This window comes from Balaenoptera acutorostrata, chromosome 4 (assembly GCF_949987535.1).
Source record: "Balaenoptera acutorostrata chromosome 4, mBalAcu1.1, whole genome shotgun sequence".
Taxonomy (NCBI): Eukaryota; Metazoa; Chordata; class Mammalia; order Artiodactyla; family Balaenopteridae; genus Balaenoptera; species Balaenoptera acutorostrata.
This window is the reverse complement of record NC_080067.1, coordinates 79,130,900-79,155,715: the sequence shown is the minus strand read 5'-3', so window position 1 is coordinate 79,155,715 and position 24,816 is coordinate 79,130,900. Positions and strand designations below refer to the sequence as shown.

The 24,816-nt window shown below is 43.1% G+C and overlaps 2 protein-coding genes across 2 annotated transcripts; both read left to right on the top strand.

Annotated features, from left to right (window-relative positions):
* The first annotated feature begins 1,367 nt into the window (after positions 1 to 1,367).
* Positions 1,368 to 1,765, top strand: LOC114236419 (cyclin-dependent kinases regulatory subunit 2-like). The gene has a single exon (XM_057546036.1). It carries the CDS (start codon positions 1,368 to 1,370, stop codon positions 1,596 to 1,598), a length of 231 nt encoding a protein of 76 aa, XP_057402019.1. The 3' UTR covers positions 1,599 to 1,765.
* Positions 1,766 to 7,295: 5,530 nt separating this feature from the next.
* On the top strand, positions 7,296 to 24,471 carry SLC51A (solute carrier family 51 subunit alpha). Its single transcript, XM_007171613.2, has 9 exons — positions 7,296 to 7,523; positions 8,147 to 8,241; positions 19,236 to 19,390; positions 20,176 to 20,249; positions 20,658 to 20,816; positions 21,395 to 21,506; positions 21,797 to 21,943; positions 23,446 to 23,551; positions 24,104 to 24,471. The coding sequence occupies exons 1-9, from the start codon at positions 7,486 to 7,488 to the stop codon at positions 24,259 to 24,261; spliced, it is 1,044 nt and encodes a 347-aa protein (XP_007171675.1). The 5' UTR covers positions 7,296 to 7,485; the 3' UTR covers positions 24,262 to 24,471.
* The last annotated feature ends 345 nt before the right edge of the window (positions 24,472 to 24,816 follow it).

Here is a 24,816-nt window from a genome sequence, read left to right as displayed (position 1 = left end):
CTCTCCAGCAGCGCTGTCTGCTGCCTGTGACCGTCACTTCCAACAGCAAACCATACCCCTACTTGTGCTGGGGACTGAGAGGTCCTGCCCCTGTGAGGTTCGAGACTACATGAGATTAGAGAAATAGGTGGGGAGAAGGTGGGTGATGCTACTCACCCTTTCAGGCTCAGTGCTAATCAAAGCAAACGGTGTTCATTGCTCTAGCTCCATTTCTTCCTTGTTGTTGTTACAAAATTGCACTTTGGGAGAGGAGGCAGCTAAATCTTCCCTTGTTTCCAGGGTTGGCTTCACAACGCAATTCTGGTCAATGGGACATAAGTGGATGTCGGAGGGTTTCTAGAAAGGCTTTTGCTTTCCTGATAAAAGGGGGAAAAGACACAGTTGGTGCAGCTTTGCCCTTTTCTTCCTGTTTTGAACCTAGACGTGCTGCCTTGGTCCACCTCGACCCATTAGGCAATAAGTCAACATGGGACACGAACAGAATGACAATAATGACACTGAGTCACTGCCCCAGCCTTGAACTGCCTCCCTCTGAGCTGTTTAGTATGTGAGAAAATAACTGGGTTTTCTGTTACATACAACTGATATTTGTCATTTATTTTAGTCACTGAGGATCTGAACCCCTCTGTGTTTAGAGGATCCCTGAACTATAAGTCTTGATGAAGGGCAAGGACTCTTTCTCCATCCCAACTGAACCTGAAAATGCCAGATACTTGCATTTGAAGCCGCTCTTGGAGCTAGCACACAGGCCTGTGACTTGGGCGCCACCAATTAGCCTCAGATCTGCTACCACCAACCAACTGAGGAGTCCACTGAGATGCAGCAACTGTCCTTTTAAAACTTAGATCATGGCCTCCGATTAGAACCTTCCAACTGCTTCCCTGCCCACTCAGAGTAAAGTTCAAAGTCCTTACCATGGCCTTCAAGGCCCTCCCTCATCTGGCCCCACTAACTTTCTGACCTCATTTCCCAACACTCAGCCCCGTACTCACTCCACACTCGCCAGGCACACTGGCCTCCATGCTGTTCCTCGAACACATGTGGTATAGTCCAGTCCTGGGTTCTTCACACTTGCTCTTCTCTTTCCCTGGAATTCTCTGCCACATATATTCACAGAACTTGCTCCCTCACTTCATTGTATTCTTTGTTCCAGCGGTGCCTTCTGCCGTTACCCACATGCCTGCATCTCCAACTGTTTCCTTACGATAGATTCCTAACAGTTGGATTTAGGCCCAATGAATGCGAATATTGAAAACATATTTCAGAGTCGAGTCGTTGCCTTACCCGACTTGGACGTGTCTCTCGCCTGCGTCCACTCTTTGCGTCCTGTCATTCCAGTCTTGTGCTGCCCAGTGCCCGCCCGCAGGATGGCCCATGAGCAGATCTGCTACTCGGACAAGTACTTCGATGAGCACCACGAGTGCTGGCATGTCATGTTACCCAGAGAACTTTCCAAACAAGTACCCCAAACCCATCTGATGTCTGAGGAGGAGTGGAGGAGACTTGGGAGTCTAGGCTGGGTTCATTACACGGTTCATGAGCCAGAAGCACACCTTCTTCGCTTCATACGACCTCTTCCAAAAGGTCAACAAAAATGAAGTATATCTGGGGATCATCAATTAAATCTTTTTCAAATTTAATGTATATGTGTATATAAGGTAGTATCCAGTGAATACTTGGAAAATGTACAGACCGTTCATCCATATCTGTGCATGAGCTGTATTCTTCACAGCAACAGAGCTCAGTTAAATGAAACTGCAAGTAGGTTAACTATAAGGTGGTTAAGATAAAATTTCTTCTAGTCAGTTTTTCTCTTAATATAAGTGCCTGTTTGACTTTACCTGTTACTTTTGTTAAATAAAGTTTGTATGTCACATTTTAAAAAAATTTTAAGTAAAACATATTTTACATAATTTACAAATGCTTTCTAGAGAGTTTGTGCACGTTTATACTATTATGACCATACCCATATCATAATACTAACACTATAATTAGGTATTAATGTAAAATAATTTCTCCAATTTTATAGAGGACAAATGATAACTTGATCTTTTAATTTATATCTCCTTAAATTACTTATGAAATTAAATATTTTTATATATCTATAGGTCATTTTATTGTAGTTGTTTTGTGAATTGCCTTTGTACATCGTTTGCTTGCTCACATTTCAAATGTAGAAGTATTTTTCTCTTTTTTTTATTGCGGTAAATATACATAACATAAAACTTATGTTATGTATAAACCATCACTACTATCCATTCCAGAACTTTTTCATCATCCCAAGTGGAAGCTGTGTACCATTAAACAATAACTCCTCATTCCCTCTCTCCCCAGTTCCTGGTAACCACTGTTTTACTTCCTATTTCTATGAAATTTGACTATTCTAGGTACCTCACAGAAGTGGAATCATACATCTGTCCTTTTGTATCTGCCTTTTTCCACTCAGCATAATGTCCTCAAGATTCATCCTTGAGCTTCAGCAGTCTTGGAAGTTGGTATGTTGTAGCATGTATCAGAATTTCCTGACTTTTTAAGACTGAACAATATTTAATTGTATGTATATGCCGCATTTTGTTTATTCATTCATCCTAAATGTTGATGGACATTTAGGCTGTTTCCACCTTTTGGCCATGGTGAATAATGTTGCTATGAACATGGGTGCACAAATGTTTATTCAGGTTCCTGCTTTCAATCTTTTGGGTCATATGGTAATTCTATGTTTAGTTTTTTGAGGAACTGCCATAGTATTTTCCATAGCAGCTGCATTATTTTACATTCCTGCTAACAATGGACAAGGGCTCCAATTTCTTCGCATCCTTGCTAATACTTTTTGTTTTCTTCTGTTTTTGTTTTTGTTTGTTTTTTACAATATCTATCCTAATGGGCATGAAATGGTATCTCATTGTGCTTTTGATGGGAGTGTTGGGTTTTTCTTTCTGATTTGCAGGAGCTCTCTTATATTAAAAATTTTGGTTGTGTTTATTGCAAATATGTTCCCAATTATTGTTTGCCTTTTAATTTTGCATGCAATATTTAGTGTATAAAGTTTTTGTTGTTTTTATATAATCAAATCTATGGATCATTTCCTTAGCATCATCTTACCTTATTTCTATGTCTTTCCCCTCCTTCTATCTGATAAATATTTAACTATATTTAACTCCTTCTATCTGATAAATATTTAACTATATTTCTTGTTTTCTTTTTCATTTAACTCTTTAACATACCTGAAATTAATGTAAGGGTAAGATACAAGGTAAAGGTCTATCTAATCATGTATTTTCCCCATGTCGTTATAATCAGTTGTTCTGGCGTCATTTATCAAATAAGCTTTCCTTTCCCTCTTATGACAGATACTAAGTTTTTCATGTGCACTAAGATCTGCGGGTAACACTATGAGGTGCCTCCCAGAACCCCCTTCAGGAATGAAGATCTTATCCCCCCAATGGCTAGAAAACAGCCTCAGCTTTGGGGATTGCCTTCTTTAAAGAAAATTGCCTCACCCAGGGTCCCACCTCCTTCCAGGGGCAGGTTGCATCCAAGGAGTGGTCCAACACGAGGTTATAAAGGCCCAGACACTTTGCCCCAATGCAGAACAATTCCGAAGGGCCATCCTAGCCCCCATGTGACCTTGGAGTTGGCTGAGGCTTTTATTAGGCCCTTACCACAGATTGACTTCTCCCTTTGCTCAGCCCTGCTTCCTTCCCTTTCCTTTCTTTCCCTTCCCTTCCACAGGTGTTGGTCCCAAAATCATCCCCTAATAAACACCCTATGTGCTAATCTCTAGAGTTTGTTTGTGGACTTTTTCTTTCATTGATTTATTGAATTTAGCACCCTGTATTCCAATGTTTGTAGTTTTAGAATCCGGGAGCCTTTTTGCGTTCTTAGTTGTCATCATCTGAATCCCTAAACTTATGATGTTGTGTAGTAAATGAAAACATCAGAACCCAAAAATATTCACTAATGAATGAGAAATGAGGCCCCACTCAAATATCACCTTTCCTTTAATACTAGCATCTTCCTTTTACATCTCAACTGCAGTGCAAAACAATGCCAAGTGCAGGTATGATGACAACTTATTGCAAAGTGACATTTTAAATCTTGCAAAAGAAGCAGCATCTTATGATGTTGACAGACATTATATTAGAATGCAAGTTAAATTTTTTTAATTTTTAAAAAATGTATTTTTATTGAGCTAACACTGGTTTTAACATTATATAGTTTTCATGTGTAAGACATTATATTTCCAATTCTGTATACACTTACAGCATGTTCACCACCAAAAGTTCCCATCCATCACCATGCAGTTGATCCCCTTTACGCATTTTATCCTCCCTCCCGCCCCTTACCCTCTGGTAACCTCTTGGTTACCAAACCAAAACTGTTTGGTTTTGGTTTGATTTAGTTTGTTTATTTATTCTGGGGTTTTTTTAAAAGAGAGAATATTATTTAAATAACCCCAAAAGTAATCAGCCAATAAGGGGCTAGTCTAAAACAGCTTAGAATTGAAGAATGGGATATCAATAAGGTTGATAACATGGTAGACTCTTCAGAAAAGAATGCCTACGGCTTCACTGGTAAATTATACCAAACGTTAAAGAAGAATGAACACCAGCCCTTCTCAAACTCTTCCAAGAGATAGAAGAGGAAAGAAGAAAGAACACTTCCTAATTCATTATATGAAGTTAATATTACCATGATACCCAAGCCATATGAAGACATTACACACACAGACACACACACTCAACTAAGATCCCACATGCCACAGGGCAAATAAGCCCACGCGCCACAACTACTGAGCTCGCACACCTCAACGAGAGAGTCCGAGTGCCACAAACTACAGAGCCCATGCTCTCTGGAGCCCGTACGCCACAACCAGAGAGAGAAAACCCACACGCCACAACTAAGAGAGAAGCCCACACGCCTCAGCGAAGATCCCGTGTGCTGCAACTAAGACCGACACAGCCAAAGAAATAAAGAAAATAAAGAAATTTTTTTAAAAGGAAGAAATAAAGCATTAAAAAAATAATAAATAAATATCAAATGATTGAGGAGCACTAGGGAAAACTGACGAAATTTATGGTTGGTTGGTCTTTTTTTTTCAAAAATTACCCTTACACTGAGAAAGCCCAAACTGAAGTGATAGATGTCTTATCATGTTACCATATGATTTTGTGGAGAAAATTAAACCAAAAAAAAAGAAAAAGTGAAGTGAAGAATTCATTCTTTTTCTTTAATAGGTTATTACTTTTTTAATATTTATTTATTTATTTGGCTGTGCCGCGTCTTAGTTGCAGCACGCGGGATTTTTGTTGCTGCATGCGGGATCTAGTTCGAACCTGGGCCCCCTGCATTGGGAGCACGGAGTCTTAACCACTGGACCACCAGGGAAGTCCAAAGAATTTGTTTTCCTTGATTCTAAACATCAGTGTTTGACAGCTAGCAGTCCTAAATTAGCAAGAGAAGAACTTGATTGGCTGGTCCAGCTCATCTTCCTGATACGCCTTAGCTATGGATGGCCCAGCCTTAACTAATCCATGGGTCCCACTGTATAGAAGATAGGGACTTTGGGTCGGACAGAAGTACCACATCAGCACTAAAGCCCTCCCTCTCACCAACCCCCTGCCATTCTTCCTTCCATCATCATCCATCCTGAGGATTAGCCAGCCTCCCCTGGGCCTACCAGCCCCTGCTGCCCAGCTGCGGGAACATGAGTGTCAGCCCAGCAGCCTTCCCTTTCCAACTCCCTCCTGCTCTTCAAACCTCCTCTCCTGCCTCCACCACCCCCCACCCCCCATTTCTGTCCCAAAGAAGTTTCAGAGAACATCCTCAGCACCCTGTGTTCTCCTCTAGGGAAGTCTAAAGTTCAGGGCTCTGGGTGGTTAAGCTCAAGGCCTCTCACCGGGCTAGAGATGAATGACCCAGGGAGGATGGAGCACTCCTGTGGAAATGGTTGAGGAAGTTGAGTCAGCCTGTGCCTTGCTAGGGTGGGGCCCAGGCGACTGACCCTCAGGAGGTTAGTGCCCTTATTTTATGTGTTGTGCCCTTACCTCCACCTTAGGAGGTAATTGGCCCCTGAGACTCCTGGATCATTACATTGTCCTGTCCAGAGAACTGTACTTTAGGAGAAGGGTAAAAGAGGGAGAGGGCTCTTCTTGAACCTTAGGAGATATTTTGAGGTGCTTTGGGACAGGAGTAGGGAGTCTTCTTAGTGCCACATCAGTAACTTCTTCCTCTGATTGTATTTACTTACCAGCCCAGAGCAGGGGGATTTCTCTACCTTCCCAGAACTGATTCTCTTGACCCTCTCATGGGCCTTTTTTCTTCTTTCTTTCTTTTTTTACTATCGAAAACTTCATCTGAGCCTCAACACAGCCCCTGACCCAGGTTCCTTCTGCCTCTCTCCACACCTCCATGTCTTTCTATCCAACCTGGTGTCATAACCCCTCTGAGCCTCAGTTTCCTTATCTGTAACATGGGAATAAAGATAGCATTTACCTCATAAGAGTAATTGTAAGGTTTAAATGAGATAAGGAATATGCAGCAATTTCTACAGCACCTGGTGCATGAATGCTCAATATACATTAGCTACTGTTGCTATGATTTTATTATTTTATCAGTCATGCAACCAATTCTAAGGAGCATTTAGTATGTGTGAGGTCCTGTGCTGGGAACTTAGGGGTACTATGCTTGGCCTTAAATAGGTTTAAATCTACTTGGAGAGAGAAGAGAAATCACCAATTAATAAAATAGTTTAGAAGCATACAATTCGGCGGTTTTTCAGAATCTGTCAAAATGCCCAGAAATCTCACTCAGTAACTCTGCCTCTTAAATACACCCTCCCCACTCCCCATTTGCTGCATCTTCGGGGGCCGTTTGGCTGGATGAGCCTGCCATCAGGATGCTGTGGGCTGGGCTTTGGGAAACCCCCATGGGCCTTATCTGGACTTCCCGGCTAGCCCTCCCTTCCACACTCCAAGCCAACAGCACCAACACAGTCAAGGCCTCGGCCCTGACTTCCATCTTCAGGGGGACAGAGCCAGCGTTCCAGCCAGGTTCTGAGGGAGAGGGGGTTGCTGACCAGGGGGTTTTGCGGGGAGGACCAAGGATTTTGTCTCTACCACAGCCCTAAAAGGCTCCTTAGGAGGGATGGAGGGTGAGGGAGGGCTGGGGGCAAGGGGCGGCCAAAGGCATTTGTGGGAGGGAGGAAGGAGGGGCCACACCTACAGACAGGGAGGAGTAGGAACCGGGGAACTCAGCCAGCTGAGGGGATCAAATTCCTCTGCGGTGAACTCTGAGATAGGAACTTGTGGGCACGGAGGCCTGAGGAGGGAGAGAAGCGAAGACCCAGCCACTCCACCTACCCACAGCCCAGTCCCACAGGCAGCAGAGCCGGCAGGAGCCACCTCCCCCGGGGCCCACACCTGCCTGTCCCTCCTGGGTCCTCAGTGCCTGCCAGGAAGGAAAGCCAGAGAGAAAAAGGAGACAATGGAGCCAGACGGGACTCAGATAAAGCTTGATCCCAGGTGAGTGAGGGAGGCAAGCCCTGAGCCAGGAGCCAGTTGCTAAGCAGCAGGGACCCCTCTCACTCTGGCCTGTCCCTACCTCCCTCTCAGGGCCCTTTGGCTCCCAGCACACAGAATGACACAGGACTAATAATGGTCTGGCCATCCCACAAGGTCCTCAGGGACACTGTGGGGTAGGGCGAGTGTATGACCCTTCAGAGCCTTGGCTTTGGCCCCCAAGCAGGGAGAGAAAGACCCCAGAGGTGGGGGCAATGGGGGGCATGCACAGAGCCCTGACCAGCTGGACATCCATTCCTGGTACTAAGGGTCCACTCTTTCTCTGGGACCCTGCTCTTTCTCCCTAGCCAACCTCTGGGCTTCTGCCCCGATGGAAGTGGAGAAAATGGACTATGGGCTTTTTGAGCACTGGAGCCAGACCTACCCATGGCCTAGGTGGCAGCCTGCCTTACACAGTGACCCTGGCCAATTCTCCATTCCCTCTAAGAGTCAGGGCCTTGAGGGGGGATGGACAAGCTCCCTGAACCCAGGAGTATTTGAGGGAATGTCAGGTTGCTGGTGTCCCTTCTGCTACCCTCCCCGTCCCCAGGTCCCCATATTCTGAACACAGGCTGGTGTCTCTCCAGGTACACGGCAGATCTTCTGGAGGTACTGAAAACCAATTACAGCATTCCTTCTGCCTGCTTCTCTCACCCTCCCACAGCAGCCCAACTTCTGAGAGGTGAGTCAGGGACCCTCTGTAGAGGGAACTGAAAGGAGGGAAAAAATGAACATCCCGGGGGAAGTCAGAAGAGCTGAGAGGAGCTGAGGAGAGGTGGTCCTGAGCTGGCCAGCCTGGAGGGCCTGGGAGGATGACTGGCCCAGTGTCTGTCTATCATGGTAAAAACCTGGGAGAAGAACAACTCCTGGAGGAGACAAAAGGCCAAAAGAGAGGCACGACAACATGGCCCACAGACAAACCTGCATGCTGGGCCTCCCCAGCTGAAATTGGGGACAGTGGTCTGGAGCATTTTTCAGACCCCAGGGCCACCCAGGGACTCAAGCTGGTGCCCAGAGCCCCATAGAATCCCCTTGAGGTCTGCACAACATCCTCCTCAGGAGAAGGTCTGTACAATTCTAGTGGGGTGGTTATTATGAATAACGTTCTGAAAACTTAGGTGAACCTGTAAAAGTATTCTGACAGTGTTGGCCAACTAGATCCTATTACTGAATTTCTTTTGAAAGTGAAAGGCAGATGATGGGACTCTGTTTATTCCTTGGGCACCTAAAACATGACAATCAAATGACCCTAGAATCTTGAAAGCAAATTTTATTTGGTTTCCCTACTGCATGACTAACTACCTCTTAGGCACTGATGAATAGGAGTCTGTGTCTCTATGGTATCCTTAATGCCTTTCCCAGCCTCCTTCCTGACATCTACCTCAAGGAGTAGACTCTTCCTGAACAGCAGGATGTGGTCAGTGTGAACTAGGAGGCAGACATGGGCATGTCCTCGGACAGTGTTCAGCCTCGTTTCAGATGTTTTGAACCAGAGTGAATACCAACTGCCAGAGGGTGTCCAGAGAGGCCTTGTAGCTGCTCTATGGTTCATGCCAGTAGGCAGATGCTACGTCCAGCTCCAGGGACCTCTTGTTCAGAGAGTGCAGCTGGTGGTACGAGTGATAACACACCAGTGTTGTCAACCAGAGGCAATTTTGTCCCACTGGAGACTTTTGACACTGTCTGGAGGCAGTTTCAGTTGCCACAGCTAGAGGGTGCTACCGGCATCTAGTGGGTAGAGGTCAGGGATGTTGCCCTGGAAACAAAGGAAAGTCCCCACAACAAAGAATTATCTGGGCCAATGTGTCAATAGTGCTGAGATTGGGAAATCCTTCCTTACACAATGAAAATGGATCTCACATTGCTTTGCTACAAAATGTGCAAATAGAAGCACCAAGGATGTTCAAAGCAGGGAGACCATTCTGAGTCTGGTAGTCTGGAGAGCTGCCTCGTTCCCAAGTGGAACTGTTGGAGTGGGTAGCAGTTGGAAAGTGGAGAGCCGGTGGTGGGCACTGCTGGGGTTGGGGTGGAGATAGAATGAGCAGGCAGGTTCTCCAGACACTGAGGAGCTGGATCTGGCAAGGTTCAAGGTTACTGGTGGGGAAGCAGGGGACAATTGAGAGGGCTGGGCAGGTAAGGTGGGGCCTGATGAATGTCAGGCAGAGGAGTTGTACTTTATCCTGCAGACAGAAGGAGCGGACAAGGGCTCTGAGATTGGGAGGGGCTGGATAGTGTTTCAGGATCATTAATCAACAATCAAGTTAGACTTTGGGGAAGAAGAGCCTTGAGAATCAGGGGTATAAATTGGAGGTTATTGCCCCAGCCCAGCAGGAAGGGCAAAACCTGAGCCAGATCAGTGTCAGGGAAAGGAAGGGAAGATTGGAAAATACAGGCAATCCAAAGAAAGAGCAGGCAATCTGGTAAATATTTAGACAAGGTAAGTGAAGGAAAAAGAAACTCTAATGATGACTCTGAGAATCTGGACAGTGGTGATGACACTGACAGAAATAGGAGAGTCAGGAAGAGGTGCCCATTGGAGGATGTGGTGAAACCCCATCCTCCTTCATTTATAAACTCTGTTATTCCTTAAATTAAATGCCATTTAAGAAAGAACTATTCTGGGAAGAACTATTGAAACTTTGAATAATCTGTTTTTGAAATGCCTGTGATATGATTGCAATTATAATCCCTACACGATTATTTTTTTTACTGGACTGATCCAAACATTTATTTGTGGGAGTGAAGGGCCAAGAAAAGCCAAGACAATTTTGATAAAGAGTAAGGAAGATATTAAGGGTTATATATCAAGACTAGAGTAATTAAAGCAGTAATGTAATAACTGCAACCACACAACTCAGATTGGGACTTGAACCCACTGTCTTTTTTTTTTCCTTCCAAAAAAATTTATTTATTTATTTATTTTTGGCCGCACTGAGTGGCATGTTGCATCTTAGTTTCCCGACCAGAGGTCAAACCCGTGCACCCTGCAGTGGAAGTGAGGACTCTTAACCACTGGACCTCCAGGGAAGTTCCCCACTGTCTTTTCATTGAAATCACACACCTGGTCTCAGGACTTACTGAAGACCAGGTTCTTTATGCTTCCGCACAGAAGAAATTCAGTGAAAGGCAAAGTGATAGGTAAGAAGTAGATTTATTTACAGAGATACACACTCCATAGACAGAGTGTGACACATCTCAGAAGGCGAGAGGCCCTGAAATACGGGGTGATTAGTTTTTATGGGCTGGGTAATTTCATAGGCTAACTAGTGGGAGGATTATTCCAACTATTTTGGGGAAGGGGCGGAGATTTCCAGGAATTGGGGCACTGCTCATTTTTTGTCCTTTTATGGTTGGCCTCCGAACTGTCATAGCACCTGTGGGTGTGTCATTTAGCATATGCTAATATATTACAATGAGCGTATAATGAGGCTCAAGGTCCACTGGAAGTTGAATCTTCCACCATCTTGGACCTAGTTGTTTCTAACCAGTTTATGTCGCATCCTCAAGAGCTATGGTTTTTAGAGGTTGTGCCCTGCCCCCTTCCCTCCTGTTTCACAAGGGGCCTGACAAGCAGAAAAATGAAATAAAATAGAAGGCCTAGAAATAGACCCATGGCCACCTGGGGACTTGCTATATGAAAGGATGGTATACACATCAGTGGGACAGGATGGACTCTTTGAGGAGTGATGCTGGACAATTGCCTGTCCCTATGGCAAGTAAATAAACATGAAAATAACTCCAGTGTAGCTTTAATCCAGATAGATTACCTAAATGTAAATGCAAACATTTTTACAAAAGAAAATATGGAAAGATATATCCTTATGGTTGGAAGTAGAGAATAATTTCTAAAATAAAACACAAGAAAGCACAAGTGATCTTGAAGATTGACTACATAAAGCAAACAAAATTCTGTACAACTAAAAACACTATAAACAATGTTAAAAGCCAAACCAAAGACTGGGAGAAGATATTTTCAAGCCTTATAACCAACAAAGGATGATTAGTCAGTATAAGAAAAATTACCCAATAAAAATCAGGTAAAATAGATGATCATACAATTCATACTAGAAGAGGAAACCCAAATGGCCAATAAAGGTACAAAAAGATTATCTGTTTTGTTAGGAATTAGGGAACCTCAAGTTAAACAATGAAAAAACATTTCACTACTCTCTCAAAGATGAAAGTTAAAAGTCCGATAATCCCAAGTGATGGTGAATTTAAGGTGAACTGTGAACTCTCATAGACTGCTGGTGGGAGTACAAATTGGTATAACCATTTTGAAGAATAATTAGATACCTTTAACACTGAAGATTCTCATCTCCTACAACCCAGCAATTCTAAGTGTTTGAATAGAGGAACTCTCCTATACATGCCAAGGAGACACATTTAAGAATGCTTATGGTAGCATTTGTTTGTCACAATGAAAATAATAACAACCATGAAAACAATGTTGAGTGGAAAAGCATTTCACAGGTTAATACCATTTATATAGATTTTTTTTCATGCAAAGCAATATAATATGTTGAGTATGTACATATATTGTAAAAAATTAAAACATACAGGAAAAGATACACCTCAACTTCAGAATAGTGGTTAGCCCTGGGAGGTGAGGTAGGGAAGGGAAAAGGATCCAGGAGGTATATACAGAGGCCTTCAAGTACATCTGTAATGTTTTATTTTTCTAAGAATAACTTTTGACGCAAAGTTGGCAATATCGCAACACTCTTTAAAATGGATTATGGATATATTAATGTTTTCTCTATGACTATATTTATTTTTTAAATCTTTATAATTTTAAAAATAATTATAAAAATAATTTTTGACAGGCTGTGATGAAATGTTAGATGAAAAAAAACAGAATGCAAAATTTTACAGTATGATTGCAGTAATACAATATGTATGAACTTTAACCAGGATGCTTTTTTAAAGCTAGTTTTTACTGAGCAAATACTACATTCCATGCTAAGAAGTTTAATTGGAGGGTAAATGACCTGCCCAAGATTATAGAGCAAGGAGTAAATGGAATTTTACTTTGAACTCAGAGCCTACGCTCTTAACTTCCATGGAAATACATTATGCAAAAATGAAAATAATTTTTGCTTAGGAACTAGCTAGGATTATGGTGATACTCTTTTTTCAAAGTTTTAATGTTCTTATATTGTTTTCATTATTTTAAAAAGTAATCTTCACTGTTACAGATACAGAGGGAAATTTGCTAGTTGCTAAAGGTATAATTGTATTCAAACAGGTGAGTTAGACAAGCATTTCCCAAAACGTGTTCCTTGGAATACTAATCCCAAGGAGTGCTCCATGAAGACAGAGCCTGTAGAAAAATAAGTTTTGCAAAAGCTATATTCTGTAACCTCCTTTTGGAAATTAACAATTAAATCAGATTTAAAACTTGGTATACTCCACAGGAAAGAAACATGTTTAACCTTGTTTAAAGTGTTTCCAAAGATCCTGGAGCCACTGGATACTTTTGTTCCATTATATCTATTAAGATGCAGAAAAAAAAAGATAGAGGACAATCTTCCAAGAAGATAAATGAATTTGAGGTAGAGTAGTGGTGTCGGGCTATGTATGCTAAGGAAGTTCTCTCTCTCATAGCTTTTGCGCTATGGAAGTGGATACAAGAGCCGGTAGATGCTGCAAGTTTGAGAAAGAATAGAGCACCAAAGCCAGCAGATACAAGAAACTGCAAAAGCACTTCCATATTGAACAGTTGGAATATGCCTCACGTCCACCTTCATCAACTTAAGCAAGTTTTAGGGCTGCATTTGATCGTTTATATCACTCCACATTTCCTTCCATAGCTATGTGAACACACACCAAGAGTCAGCATGTGTAATGGTGAAGAGAATGGACTTAGGGTCAGGAACCCCTGGGTTTAAATCCCAGCTCCGTCACTTCCAGGCTGTGTGACCATGGGTGAGGTGCTCAACTCTCTAAGCCTAGTTTCCTGAAAAAACCTATAAAATGGAGATGACAATAAGAATTCTCATGGGGTCATTTCTTTCATTCAACAAATAGTCACAGTTACTGCTCCATGCATTTGGAGATAGAACAGAAAACAAGCCTGACAAAATCCCTGCCTTCACAGAGTTTATACTACCATCACTCCGATGGGGATAGACAATAAACAAGTAAATAAATATGTAAATAACCTAACTGTGGGGGGCAGCTTGAGGGAGAGGAGGTAACACCACACTGGACGCTCAAGGGAGGCTGGCTGAGGAGGGGGATTTGAGCAGAGAGCTCAGTGATGGGAAGGAGCCCGCCACAGGGAGCTCAGGGAGAAAAGACAAACAGACAGGAGCCAAGTACCATAAAGTTCTGGAGGTGGAAACAGCTCAGGTGGTTGTTGGGAGGCTGAGGAGTGGTAGGGAAATCCTAAACCTCAATGAACAGAAGAGGCGAGAGGCAGCGATTGAGTTTGGAGAATGCAGGGTGCGGGAGAGGATGAGGAATCAGTAGAGGAGACATAGGGTCAGAGACCAGGAGAGGAACCAGGAGAACTGTTGTTCTGGGGGTCAAGGGGAGGGAGATTTTCAAGGAGGGGGAACAGTCAAGGACAGTGAACACTTGCTGGCTTCTGGAAGGGCTGTTTCCACTCTCAGCTCTCAGTGAGCTGATGAGGACAAGAGTCAAGTAGGGGGTGGGGGAATCCCACAAGGAGAGGCCTGCAGCGGTATGCCCCTTGCCAACAATGGACGTTGGTTTTTAGAAATCTACTGAATTAATTTTGGTTTCTGCCTATCTGGACTTTATATTTTGTCTGTGTTTTTTTTAACTAAACATTTCTATTGTAAAAATAATTCAATAAAGTCAATACGAAAATAGAGAAAAGTGAAAAGAGGAAAAGTCGTGTATGGTCCCACCACTCAAGACCAGCACTGCAAATATCGTAGTATAAGTTCTGTTTTCTATGCTTTTATTTAACATTAGTGGAAATCATCCCATACTACAATTTTATGTCCTGTTTTTATAAGCATGACGTCATATGAATTTTTTCATGTCATTCTATGTTTGGCAAAGTATGTGTTTAAAAAAAAACTTTTTTGTTATAAGATACGTATTCATTATAGAATAATTGGAAAAGAAAGAAGACAAAAACCACCCACAGTATCATCACTCAAAGACAGCATTGTTAATTAATTTCTAGGCTTTTTTCTAGGCAATGATTTTTTAATTTTTTTATTTTATCAAAGTAACACATGAACATGTGTTAAAAATTTAAATAGTACAAAAAGGCTACTAAAGAAAATCAACTATCCCCTGCCCTATTTATTCTCATTTCTTTTTTCTTTAAAAAAAATTTTTTTTGGCCATGCCATGCGGCATGCAGGATCTTACTTCCCTGACCAGGGATCAAACCCGCACCCTCTGCAGTGGAAGCACAGAGTCTTAACCACTGGACCGCCAGGGAAGTCCTCTTGTTTCTAAACTTCATCCTCCTTTTTTAGCTGATGATTATTCTGATAGTTACCTTCAAATTACCATTATTTCCTGTGGTATCAATTTTGGACATTATCTGTAGCTGCCTCTATAATACATGAAAATTTAATTCACTTAGCACCAAACTTCTTCCACTCTTTCCACATAGTTATGTCAATATTTTTAGTTGGTTATCTGTATAGCTGTATATACTACACCTATATTTTATTTCTTATTCTGCCAACTATGGACAGTACTTCTTCACTTTCCATTTTATATGATAAAGATATTAGGGCCCCACTCTTTCCATCAACTCTTTTCTACCTTTCTCTCCCCAGTCAAATCCTTTAAACATGGTTATAATTTTACTGCGCTACTTATTTTTATTTTTTATTTTTATTTATTTATTGGCCACACCACGCAGCTTGCAGGATCTTAGTTCCCCTACCAGGGACTGAACCCAGGCCGCTGGCAGTGAAAGTACCAGGTCCTAACCACTGGACTGCCAGGGAAATTCCCTTTGCTAATTTTGCATTCTGCCTTTCACATAAAGATTTGTTTGTTTTAGTCATAAATTACATACAGTAAAGGGCAATGATTTTTATTATTATTTTATTATTTTTGGCTGCACTGGGTCTTCGTTGCTGCGCGCGGGCTTTCTCTAGTTGTGGTGAGCGGGCTTCTCATTGCGGTGCCTTCTCTTGTTGCGGAGCACGGGCTCTAGGCGCGCGGGCTTCAGTAGTTTGGCTCGCAGGCTCTAGATCGCAGGCTCAGTAGTTGTGGCGCACGGGCTTAGTTGCTCCGCGGCATGTGGGATCTTCCTGGACCAGAGATCGAACCAGTGTCCCCTGATTTGGCAGGCGGATTCTTAACCACTGCACCACCAGGGAAGCCCACATCTGTATTCTTGCTGAAGAACATGTGGACTGTTTCCAGTTTTGGCCATTATGAACAATGCTGCTCTGAACATTCTTTTGGTGATTAAGGCACTCATTTCTATTAAATATGTTTCCGTGAGTGGAATTTTTGTGTCACAGGATATTAAGCTTTAGTAGATACTACCAAACTGTTTTCCAAAGTGGTGGCACCACTCCCAATAGCAATGTGCGAGAGTTCCAATTGTTCCTCATCCTCACCAGCACTTAGAATCATCCGTCAAAGGATGATTAAAATTAAAAGCAATTCTAGCCCTTTTGGTGGGTATATAATGGCACCTCACATTTGTATTTCCCCAGTGACTGTTAATATTTAGCACCTTTTTATGCTTCTTGAACATTTGGATATCTTCTTTTGAAAAGTTATTGTTTAGGTCTTTTTCACTTTTAAAAATTGTGTTCTTTTTCTTACTGATAGGAATTCTTTATATATTATGGATACGAGTCTTTTGTTGGGTATTTGTATTGCAAATATCTTCTCTCGGTCTGAGCATGCCCTTTCATTGTCTTAATGGTTTTCTTTGTCAAATGGAAATTCTTAATTTTAAGGAAGTCCAGTTTATCAATTTTTTTTCTTTATGATTAGTGCTTTTGTGTCCTATTTTAAAAGGATCTTTGCCTATCTCAAAGTCATTAAGGTGTACTTCTCTGTTTTCTTCTAAAAACTTTATTGTTTTAACTTTCACATTTAGGTATTTTTGTATGATGTGAGGGAGGGGTCAGTGTTCTTTTTTATCACTTTGCATATTAAACGAGACGCAATTAACCCAGCACTTTCTCAAAAAGAATCCTTTCTCCCTGAATTGTAGAGAAGCCTTTGTCATAAATCAGATGACCATAAATGTGTGGATCTGTTAATAAGTTTTTCTGTTTTTTAAAACAGTGTTTACACATTTTTTAAATATTAGGACATAGTCTTTGCAAAGATTTTTTTATGGTATGCACAAATTTTTCATGCCTGCATAATATTCTATTGAGTATTTTACATAATAATTTCAGTATTGTTGGACATTTAAGTTTTTTAAAATTTAGGGCTATTAATATTATAAACATTATCTTTAAATAAAACAAAAAATAATATATTACTGTTATTTTGCTCTTCTCTGACTGCTAGGCAGGTTGACTATTTTCCCACTTCCTGAACTGTGTTAGTATCATTTTCCCATTTGCAAGAGCCTTCTGTTTTTGTTATTTTCTTTACATAATAAAAATCTTAAACTTGTGTACACATTTATTAAAAATGCTTTCCCTCAGTCTGTTTGCTGCCTATATATTTTTTTAACATTCAGAAGTTTAAACTCTTTATGTCACATTTGACCATCGTTCTCTTTGTGATTTCTTGGATTACACCTAAGCTTAGGTAGGTCTTCCCTCTCCAAAGTCTTGATGCAGATACAATTCTCTCTTTTCTTTTCCTTCTCTCAATTTTCCCTGTTTGATTTTTAAAGGTTTATCTCTTTAATCTATCTGGAATTATTTTGATATATGTGTATCTCATGATAAAACAATCATAATTGTTTTAAATCCACTTTTTTATTGTAGAAGGGTAAAATTGTGTCAGCCCCCAACCCCACCCCATGATGTTTATATTTTTAAAGTTTCAAGGAAGGAAGGTAAAGTATCTTTTTAATAAAGGACTGCAACCAGGTGTTTATTTGGCTTTTGTTTGTTTGTTTTGTTTTGTTTTCTTAATGTTTAAAATTTGCAGAGCCTACTGGAGTAATATCTGTAGAGGTAATTGAGAAAGAGGCAACAGAGTTAAACAGCAACAGCAATGCCAAGCCAGTAATTTGGTCACCCAGAGAGGTCTGTATCCTAATTAAGTGGAGGCGGGGTGGAGGCAGGAATGGGGAGGAAGGAAGAAAAAATAGCACAGTCCTGTCTTTTGAGGCCTGTAATAGAAAGGAAAAGCTTACTACTGACTTCAGAAGTACAACTTGGGACCTGGAATCCAAGGGCCACCTTCCCCATGGCAGGTCCTCTGGATTGATCACAGACCTAACTGTGGTCAGAGGTAAAGGGCCTATTGGATAAAGCAAACAGAAACAGAGAGAAATACGTGTGCCCTGAAATAAGAACAATGAGGATCAACATATTTTTTGACAAATTCACCTTTGTCCTGGTTGCTCCTTGTGGTGCCGCCAGGTATGACTGACCCAGATGACACCTCAAGTCTTTACTGTGGTATGGTCTCCTTCCTCCCTGTTTTGGTGTCAGCAGTAATATCTCTGCCTGAGTTGCCCTCAGTCATGAAAACATAGGGCAGACCAGCCAATGCCTTCCTCATACTTTACTCCCAATGTAATAATACAGTGCCCTGGACTCTGACAGTCTTACCCCACTTCATCTGTCATCTAGCCAGTTAAGTGGCTGAAAGGAAAGAGTCTGCCAACTAGGGAAGAGACTTAGATAAATGAGGGTCCAGGCTTAGTCACTGAGGACACAGAGCCCTTTGTTTAAAACTAATTGTTGCATTGGTTAGAACATGTTCAGAAACAAATATTGTGACTCTATTAATGTTTTCCTGTTAGCAATGGTGAGGCCAGAGGAGCTTCACTGGTGTTTGTTGAAAAAATGTTTGTTATCCTCTGACCATAATCAGGTGAGCTTGTTTAAAATGTGGATTACTGGGTCCATCCCAGATTTGTTCCAGATCTGTTGAAACAGCATCTATGAGGAAAGGGTCTGGACAGCTACTTTTTAACAACTCCTCAAATGATTTCAATAAACACTAAAGAGAGCTACTGGGCCACATTTAATGTAAGACTAAGTGTGAGGCCAACGTGGGTCAAATGTCCTTGGAGTCTTTACTCGTACCCATTTCTTTTGTTAAAGTCCCTTCCTATGTCCCAGTTTTGTGACATAATTTTTGAAATCAAATTTAAACAGCTCTAAAGTAAATCAAGAGTTATATTCTGCTTTAATTATAATGTTAATTGGTCCCTGTCTGCTAGCAAAACACCTGACACTGAAATAGAAAACTGAATAAGCCCTGTTGACCTCCTAATTTAGAATTTTTGCTAATTATGTACAAACTTGTTTGGTGTCTATATCCTGGTTCAGATAAGCCTTACCATACCTAGAATTATCTGGTCTAGTCTCTCATGAATGCAGAAGAATGACTATTTCTTAGTCACATGTAGGATACCCTAGATCTAAGAAAAAGCCCATCTCTGCATGAGGGGGCCTAGACCAGGTAATTCTAGATATGGTAAAGCAATTTAGATGCACATGAGGAAGCCCACATCTTCTGCTCCTCAGTCCTGGTCTTCAGCTCACTGGAGTCTGCCCTCTCTTTCCACTCTAGCATTGGGCCCTGCGGAAATTTCTCTCACGGTCATCATGACCTTGCTTGCCCTGGGCTCAGTCGCCATCTTCCTGGAGGATGCTGTCTACCTGTACAAGAACACTTACTGCCCCATCAAGAGGAAGACTCTGCTCTGGAGCAGCTCTGCGCCCACGGTGAGGGCCCTGTAGCTGCCTTTTGGGAGGGACTGGAGGGGAGGCAGGGTCCATCTTGAGGATTCCTTTAAACTCAACAATTCAAGTTGCCTTCCTCTACCACCTTAGGGTGAGGGCTTTAGTCTGATATCTGCAGTCAGGACCCCATGCTTGTAAGGTCAACAGGCAGTGGGATGGAGCGTTTGAAATATCTTAGAGCCACAGAAACAGCTGAAGAACCCTCTCAGCCCACCGGCAGCCTCACTCGCTACTCCCCTGCTACAATATTGCAAGCCTCCTTCTTGGACACACCAACTTCCTGTTCCTCAGAGGGTAGGAGGAAAAGAACCTTTTCCCATGGGGTCATGCTCACTCTACCCTTACGTCATAGGTCTTTTTAACTCACTCCCACAGCTATTAGATAGGTCTTTGGCATGTTCCCAGGTCATAAAATGGGACTTCTCTTTCCATGTGGTGAGCTCTGTGTCTGTTTGGCGGGAAGAACAAAGCCCTTGAGGTCCTTTCCTGCCAGATGACATCTGCCTGGGCCATCTCAAGACATCAGATGCTCTAATAACATCTTAAAGATGAACTGACCTACTCCTACCCCAGTGATATAAGTTGAGATAGTCTTCAAAAGAGCCCCCTGACTCAAGGTCACTTTAACTAGTTATTTTTCCAGCTGGTTACTTTGAAGTAATGGTGCCTTGAATGTTTAGGTTTTGCTTCCTTGAGACCTTGCTGCAAAAGGTGAGCACGAAGCCTCCTTACTTGCCCTAACCAGCTCCTTGCTCTTCTCCAAGCAGATAGTGTCTGTGTTCTGCTGCTTTGGTCTCTGGATCCCTCGCGCCCTCATGCTCGTGGAAATGGCCATAACCTCGTGAGTGTCCTGCCCTGCCCCCAGCTGAACTGGATATCCTTCTGGGGTCCCCCACTCTGCTCCCCTCAACCCCAGGACTCGAGTCCATGTCTTCTTTTATCCCCTATCCCTTCCATAAATCCGTGCAAACCAAGTGATCACAAATAGAGCCCTTGAACTTCCAGTTCATCCTCAGGCACCATTTCATTCCCACAGCCTGAAATTGCCCTCTTCCTACCCTGTCCTCTCTCTCACTTCCTCTTGGGTCACACACTCAAAACGCCTAGCCCCTACCTGATCCCCTCAGGAAGCCCCACCTCTCCCTGCCCCCTTTGCAGTCTGTTTTTCTTTGGCAGGAAGGGCTGTCCTATCAGCTGCTGCCACCTCCCCTTCTGTGTACTCTCAGGCCCACCTCTCCCCCAACTCCAGGTTTTATGCGATGTGCTTTTACCTGCTGATGCAGGTCATGGTGGAAGGCTTTGGTGGGAAGGAGGCAGTAGTAAGGACACTGAAGGACACCCCAATGATGATCCACACAGGCCCCTGCTGCTGCTGCTGCCCCTGCTGCCCAAAACTCATGCTCACCAGGTAAGGTGGGAGGGAGAGGCTACCTGGAAGAACAGGTTAGCCTCCTCCTGCACTCTCCCAAGAGCCTCTGCTGGCTCTCTCAGCCCTGCTTCAAGCCTCATGGAATTAGGCTTTTATGGAACAAAGCCAGTGATGAAAGGGTGGGCATCCCGCAGCCAGGGTCCACACACTGGGCACCCACGCAGGGGTAAGGGGAGCAGAGGAAGGAGAACTCCTAAGTTCCCATCACTTAAGCTCACTGTCCCCTACAAACTTTACCACACAGAGCAAACTGGATTTTGGACAGAGCAAACTGGATTTTGGACTATTTACTTTCCCCTTCCGTCCATTTCAGTTAATGAGGTTGGGGTCAAAACTCAGTTCTTGCTCAAAGGCAGCATTCTGGTCTGAGGGTGAGTGGGAGGCAAGAAGGAGGGTTCCCAACGCTCTCAACACTCTGGCTTCTTCTGAAGTCCCCATCCATTTGACCATGTTGATGTCTATGATGGCGGAGCCCAGGAGCCCAGTGAGGGAACTGGAAGGTCTTCTTGGGGTGGGTGGTTTGTGGGTCCATGTTCCTAACCCTCTTCCCACTTCAGGAAAAAGCTTCAGCTGCTGATGTTGGGCCCCTTCCAGTATGTCTTCTTCAAGATAACACTGAGCCTGGTGGGCCTGTTTCTCCTCCCTGATGGCATCTATGACCCAGCAGATGTAAGTCAGGAGTAAGGGGCAGCGGAGGCCAAGATTCATTAAATACCTTTGAGCTCTAGAAGGAATAGCTGGAGCCAATATCCCCTAATTCAGGGCCCCAAGAATGGGGTAGCCCCAGGGACAGGGTGGCTGTGGAAAAGCAGAGGCTCAGGGACTCTGACAGGGAGAGAAGAAATGGGAAGGGGCCAAGGCTTTGGGTTTTTTTTACCTTTCCCACCACGGGAGAGGGGAAATAAAAGGAGGAGAAAAGGGCTTGCTTCCTCACTGACTACTTTCTGGCCTGCCACCAGATTTCGGAGAAGAGCACGGCTCTATGGATCAACACTTTCCTTGGCGTGTCCACCCTGTCAGCTCTGTGGACCCTGGCCATTCTTTTTCGTCAAGCCAAGCTGCACCTGGGCGAGCAGAACATAGGAGCCAAATTTGTTCTGTTCCAGGTAACTATCCCTGGGAGAGAAAAGATGGTTAATAATGAGACACAAATAATAGGGGTTAGGAGCTGAGACTAATAAAGGATAAAAGTGGGTCTGGGAATCTTCTTAAGCCTTAGGTTTCCTGTGAGATTTGGAAAAGAATCCCTGCTCTTTCCCAGTTTTTGCTTTTCTGTGCTGTAATAGTTTCCAAGGGTTGCTGTAGCAAAATATCACAAACTGGGTGGCTTAAAGCAACAGAAATGTGTTGTCTCACAGTTCTGGAGGCCAGATGTCAGCGGCCCGTGTTTCCTCTGAAAACTGTGGGGGAGAACCCTTCCTTGACTATTCCTGGCTTCCGATGATTTGCAGCAAACCTTGGCATCCCTGGCATGTCACATGGCATTCTCTCCTCATGTGTCTGTGTCTTGTGTCTCTTTTCTTATAAGGACATCAGTCATATTGGAATAAGGAAGGACCCACCTTACTCCAGTATGACCGCATCTTAACTAATTACATCTAATTAGTTACCAAAACAATGATGCTTTTTCCAAATAAGGTCACATTCTGAGGTACTAAGGGTTAGGACACAATGCAACCCATAACACATGTATTATCAAACCTTAAATTCTTATACCTTTGCTTTTTTCTTTTCTTTACTACCCATTACTTCTAAAAACCTGCAATTCATCACCACCAGAAACATCAGCATTATCACAGCTACAACTATGAAGTATCTATACCACATACTAGGCACTTTCCATACATTAATTACATTTAAATTCACTATCATCCTCAGAGTCATTATTATTTCTGTTTTACAAATGAGGAAACTGAGATGTTATGGGGCTTGTTCAAAGGCTCATAAGGGATGGGACTGGAATTTAAACCTAGATCTGTCTACTCCCAGACCCACATCTCTTCTTATCACACTGCCTCTTCATCTTCACATCTTTTCTGACAATTCTCTAAAACTCACGTTTGTTTACTTTTTACACTTTCCATTCTCTAAGCCCAGAGATAACCTTTCCACCAAATGCAGTGACTTCTAGCCCAATGTTGTTTCCCTTCTCATTTCATTCTTTCTGTCTCCTTGCTGGGCCCTTCTCCTATTCCCAAGGCACAATGACTCCTTTACAGTTAACAGAGTGATTTCACATAAATTCTCATTTGATCTAAGCAGGTGCCGCTTACAGGCACATAGTAGGTAGAATTGGAGGGTCCAGAGGAAGACAGAGGACAGAAGAGCCTAAAATGGAGTAAGGGACTGAAGGGGCACAGAAAGGATCTGGGCCCCAGAAGCACTCAGGGTCAGGCTAGCGGGTAAAAGCCCTGTGATTGCCGAGCCTGCCCATGATTATTGTGGGGAAGCCTAGACAAGCCAAGTCTGCCCTGAAGAGGCTGTGCTTCAGAAAAGTGTACTCAGAGAGGGCAAGTACAAGACACATCTCAAACACAGCAGTGGGCCAGCCGGCCTCAGTGCCGGGGATGCTGAGCCCCTACCCTCACTTCTCTTTTCTCTTCTGCAGGTTCTCCTTATTCTGACTGCCCTGCAGCCATCCATCTTCTCAGTCTTGGCCAACGGTGGGCAGATTGCTTGTTCGCCTCCCTTTTCTTCTAAAATCAGGTCTCAAGGTGAGCACATAGGAGCTCCTACTCTATTCCAGGAGGGGCAAGAGGGGGAGGTCAGGGAGGAGAGGAAATTAGAATAGAAGTTGGGCCAGCCAATCTCAGAATACTCAGAATGTTCTGCTCAGAATACTGAGAAAGGAACCTGCAAGAAATCTAGCAGAAGCTCTAAGCAGACTGACCTCTCTGATCACACAGAGGAGAGCTGCAATCCCACAGCTTGAGGCCAGCCCTGATGGCCAACCCAGGAAGCCATGGGTTCAACCCTCAGCTCCAGGAAGAGCAATGGGTGTGGTTAGGAAGCAGAAGTCATGCTGATGAAACATGCAAAAGAAATGTTTAATGCTAGCCTCAAATTGCAGGAGGTAGAGGGCCAAGTTCTGGTTCTGGCTCTACTATTAACCTGCTATGTTACTTGTGACAACTTAATGTATCTCTAGGTCCTGGTTTGAGGACAAATTGGAGAAAGTGTTGTTCAACTCATACGCCAGGGCTGCTAGTGGTATACCACCTCTATAAGTTAGTATAACCTACATTATATTTTGCCCCATGCTGCAGTGATGAACTGCCACCTCCTCATCCTGGAGACTTTTCTGATAACTGTGCTGACACGAATATACTACCGAAGGAAAGACGACAAGGTTGGATATGAACCTTTCTCTTCTCCAAACCTGGATTTGAACCTCAAAGCTGGAGGTGGATTGCTTGGACAATGAAAGAGACACTGCACTCATTAGATGGGCACAAGATATCTTTACTGTTCCTCAACCTTGACCAAATGGGGATGGATTCCATTGTCAGAGCAAGCTGGCTAATGATATACACTTGACTGTAGAGACGAATGTGAACTATGCAATAGGATGAAATTGTTTTGGATCTTGCCTGAGGAAGGTATTTTAAGTTTTATAATAAACAAACAGGATGGAGTTTGATGTTCTACAACTGGGCACATTGCCTCTGTGTGTGCCACTATTAGCCCATAAAGCTTGTATATTAAAAGGTTACTCTGAGCTTTCCCAAAGCAAATGAAAGGGGGAAGAGTATGTGATAGTTTTACTGGTATAATAACAGGAATAGAACTCAGCCAGGCAAAATAGTATGAGCCCAAACTCTCGAAGAAACCAGGCTTCTGAAGAACAGGTGAAAGGTGTTCTTTCCCTTACAGATGTGTCAGTAGGGCACTGATGACATTAGACCTGGGAGATCTGGATCAGCCTCCCTTTGTGGGACAATGGCTTTTTTAGTCTTCTGTACCAAGTTGCAAAAGGAAT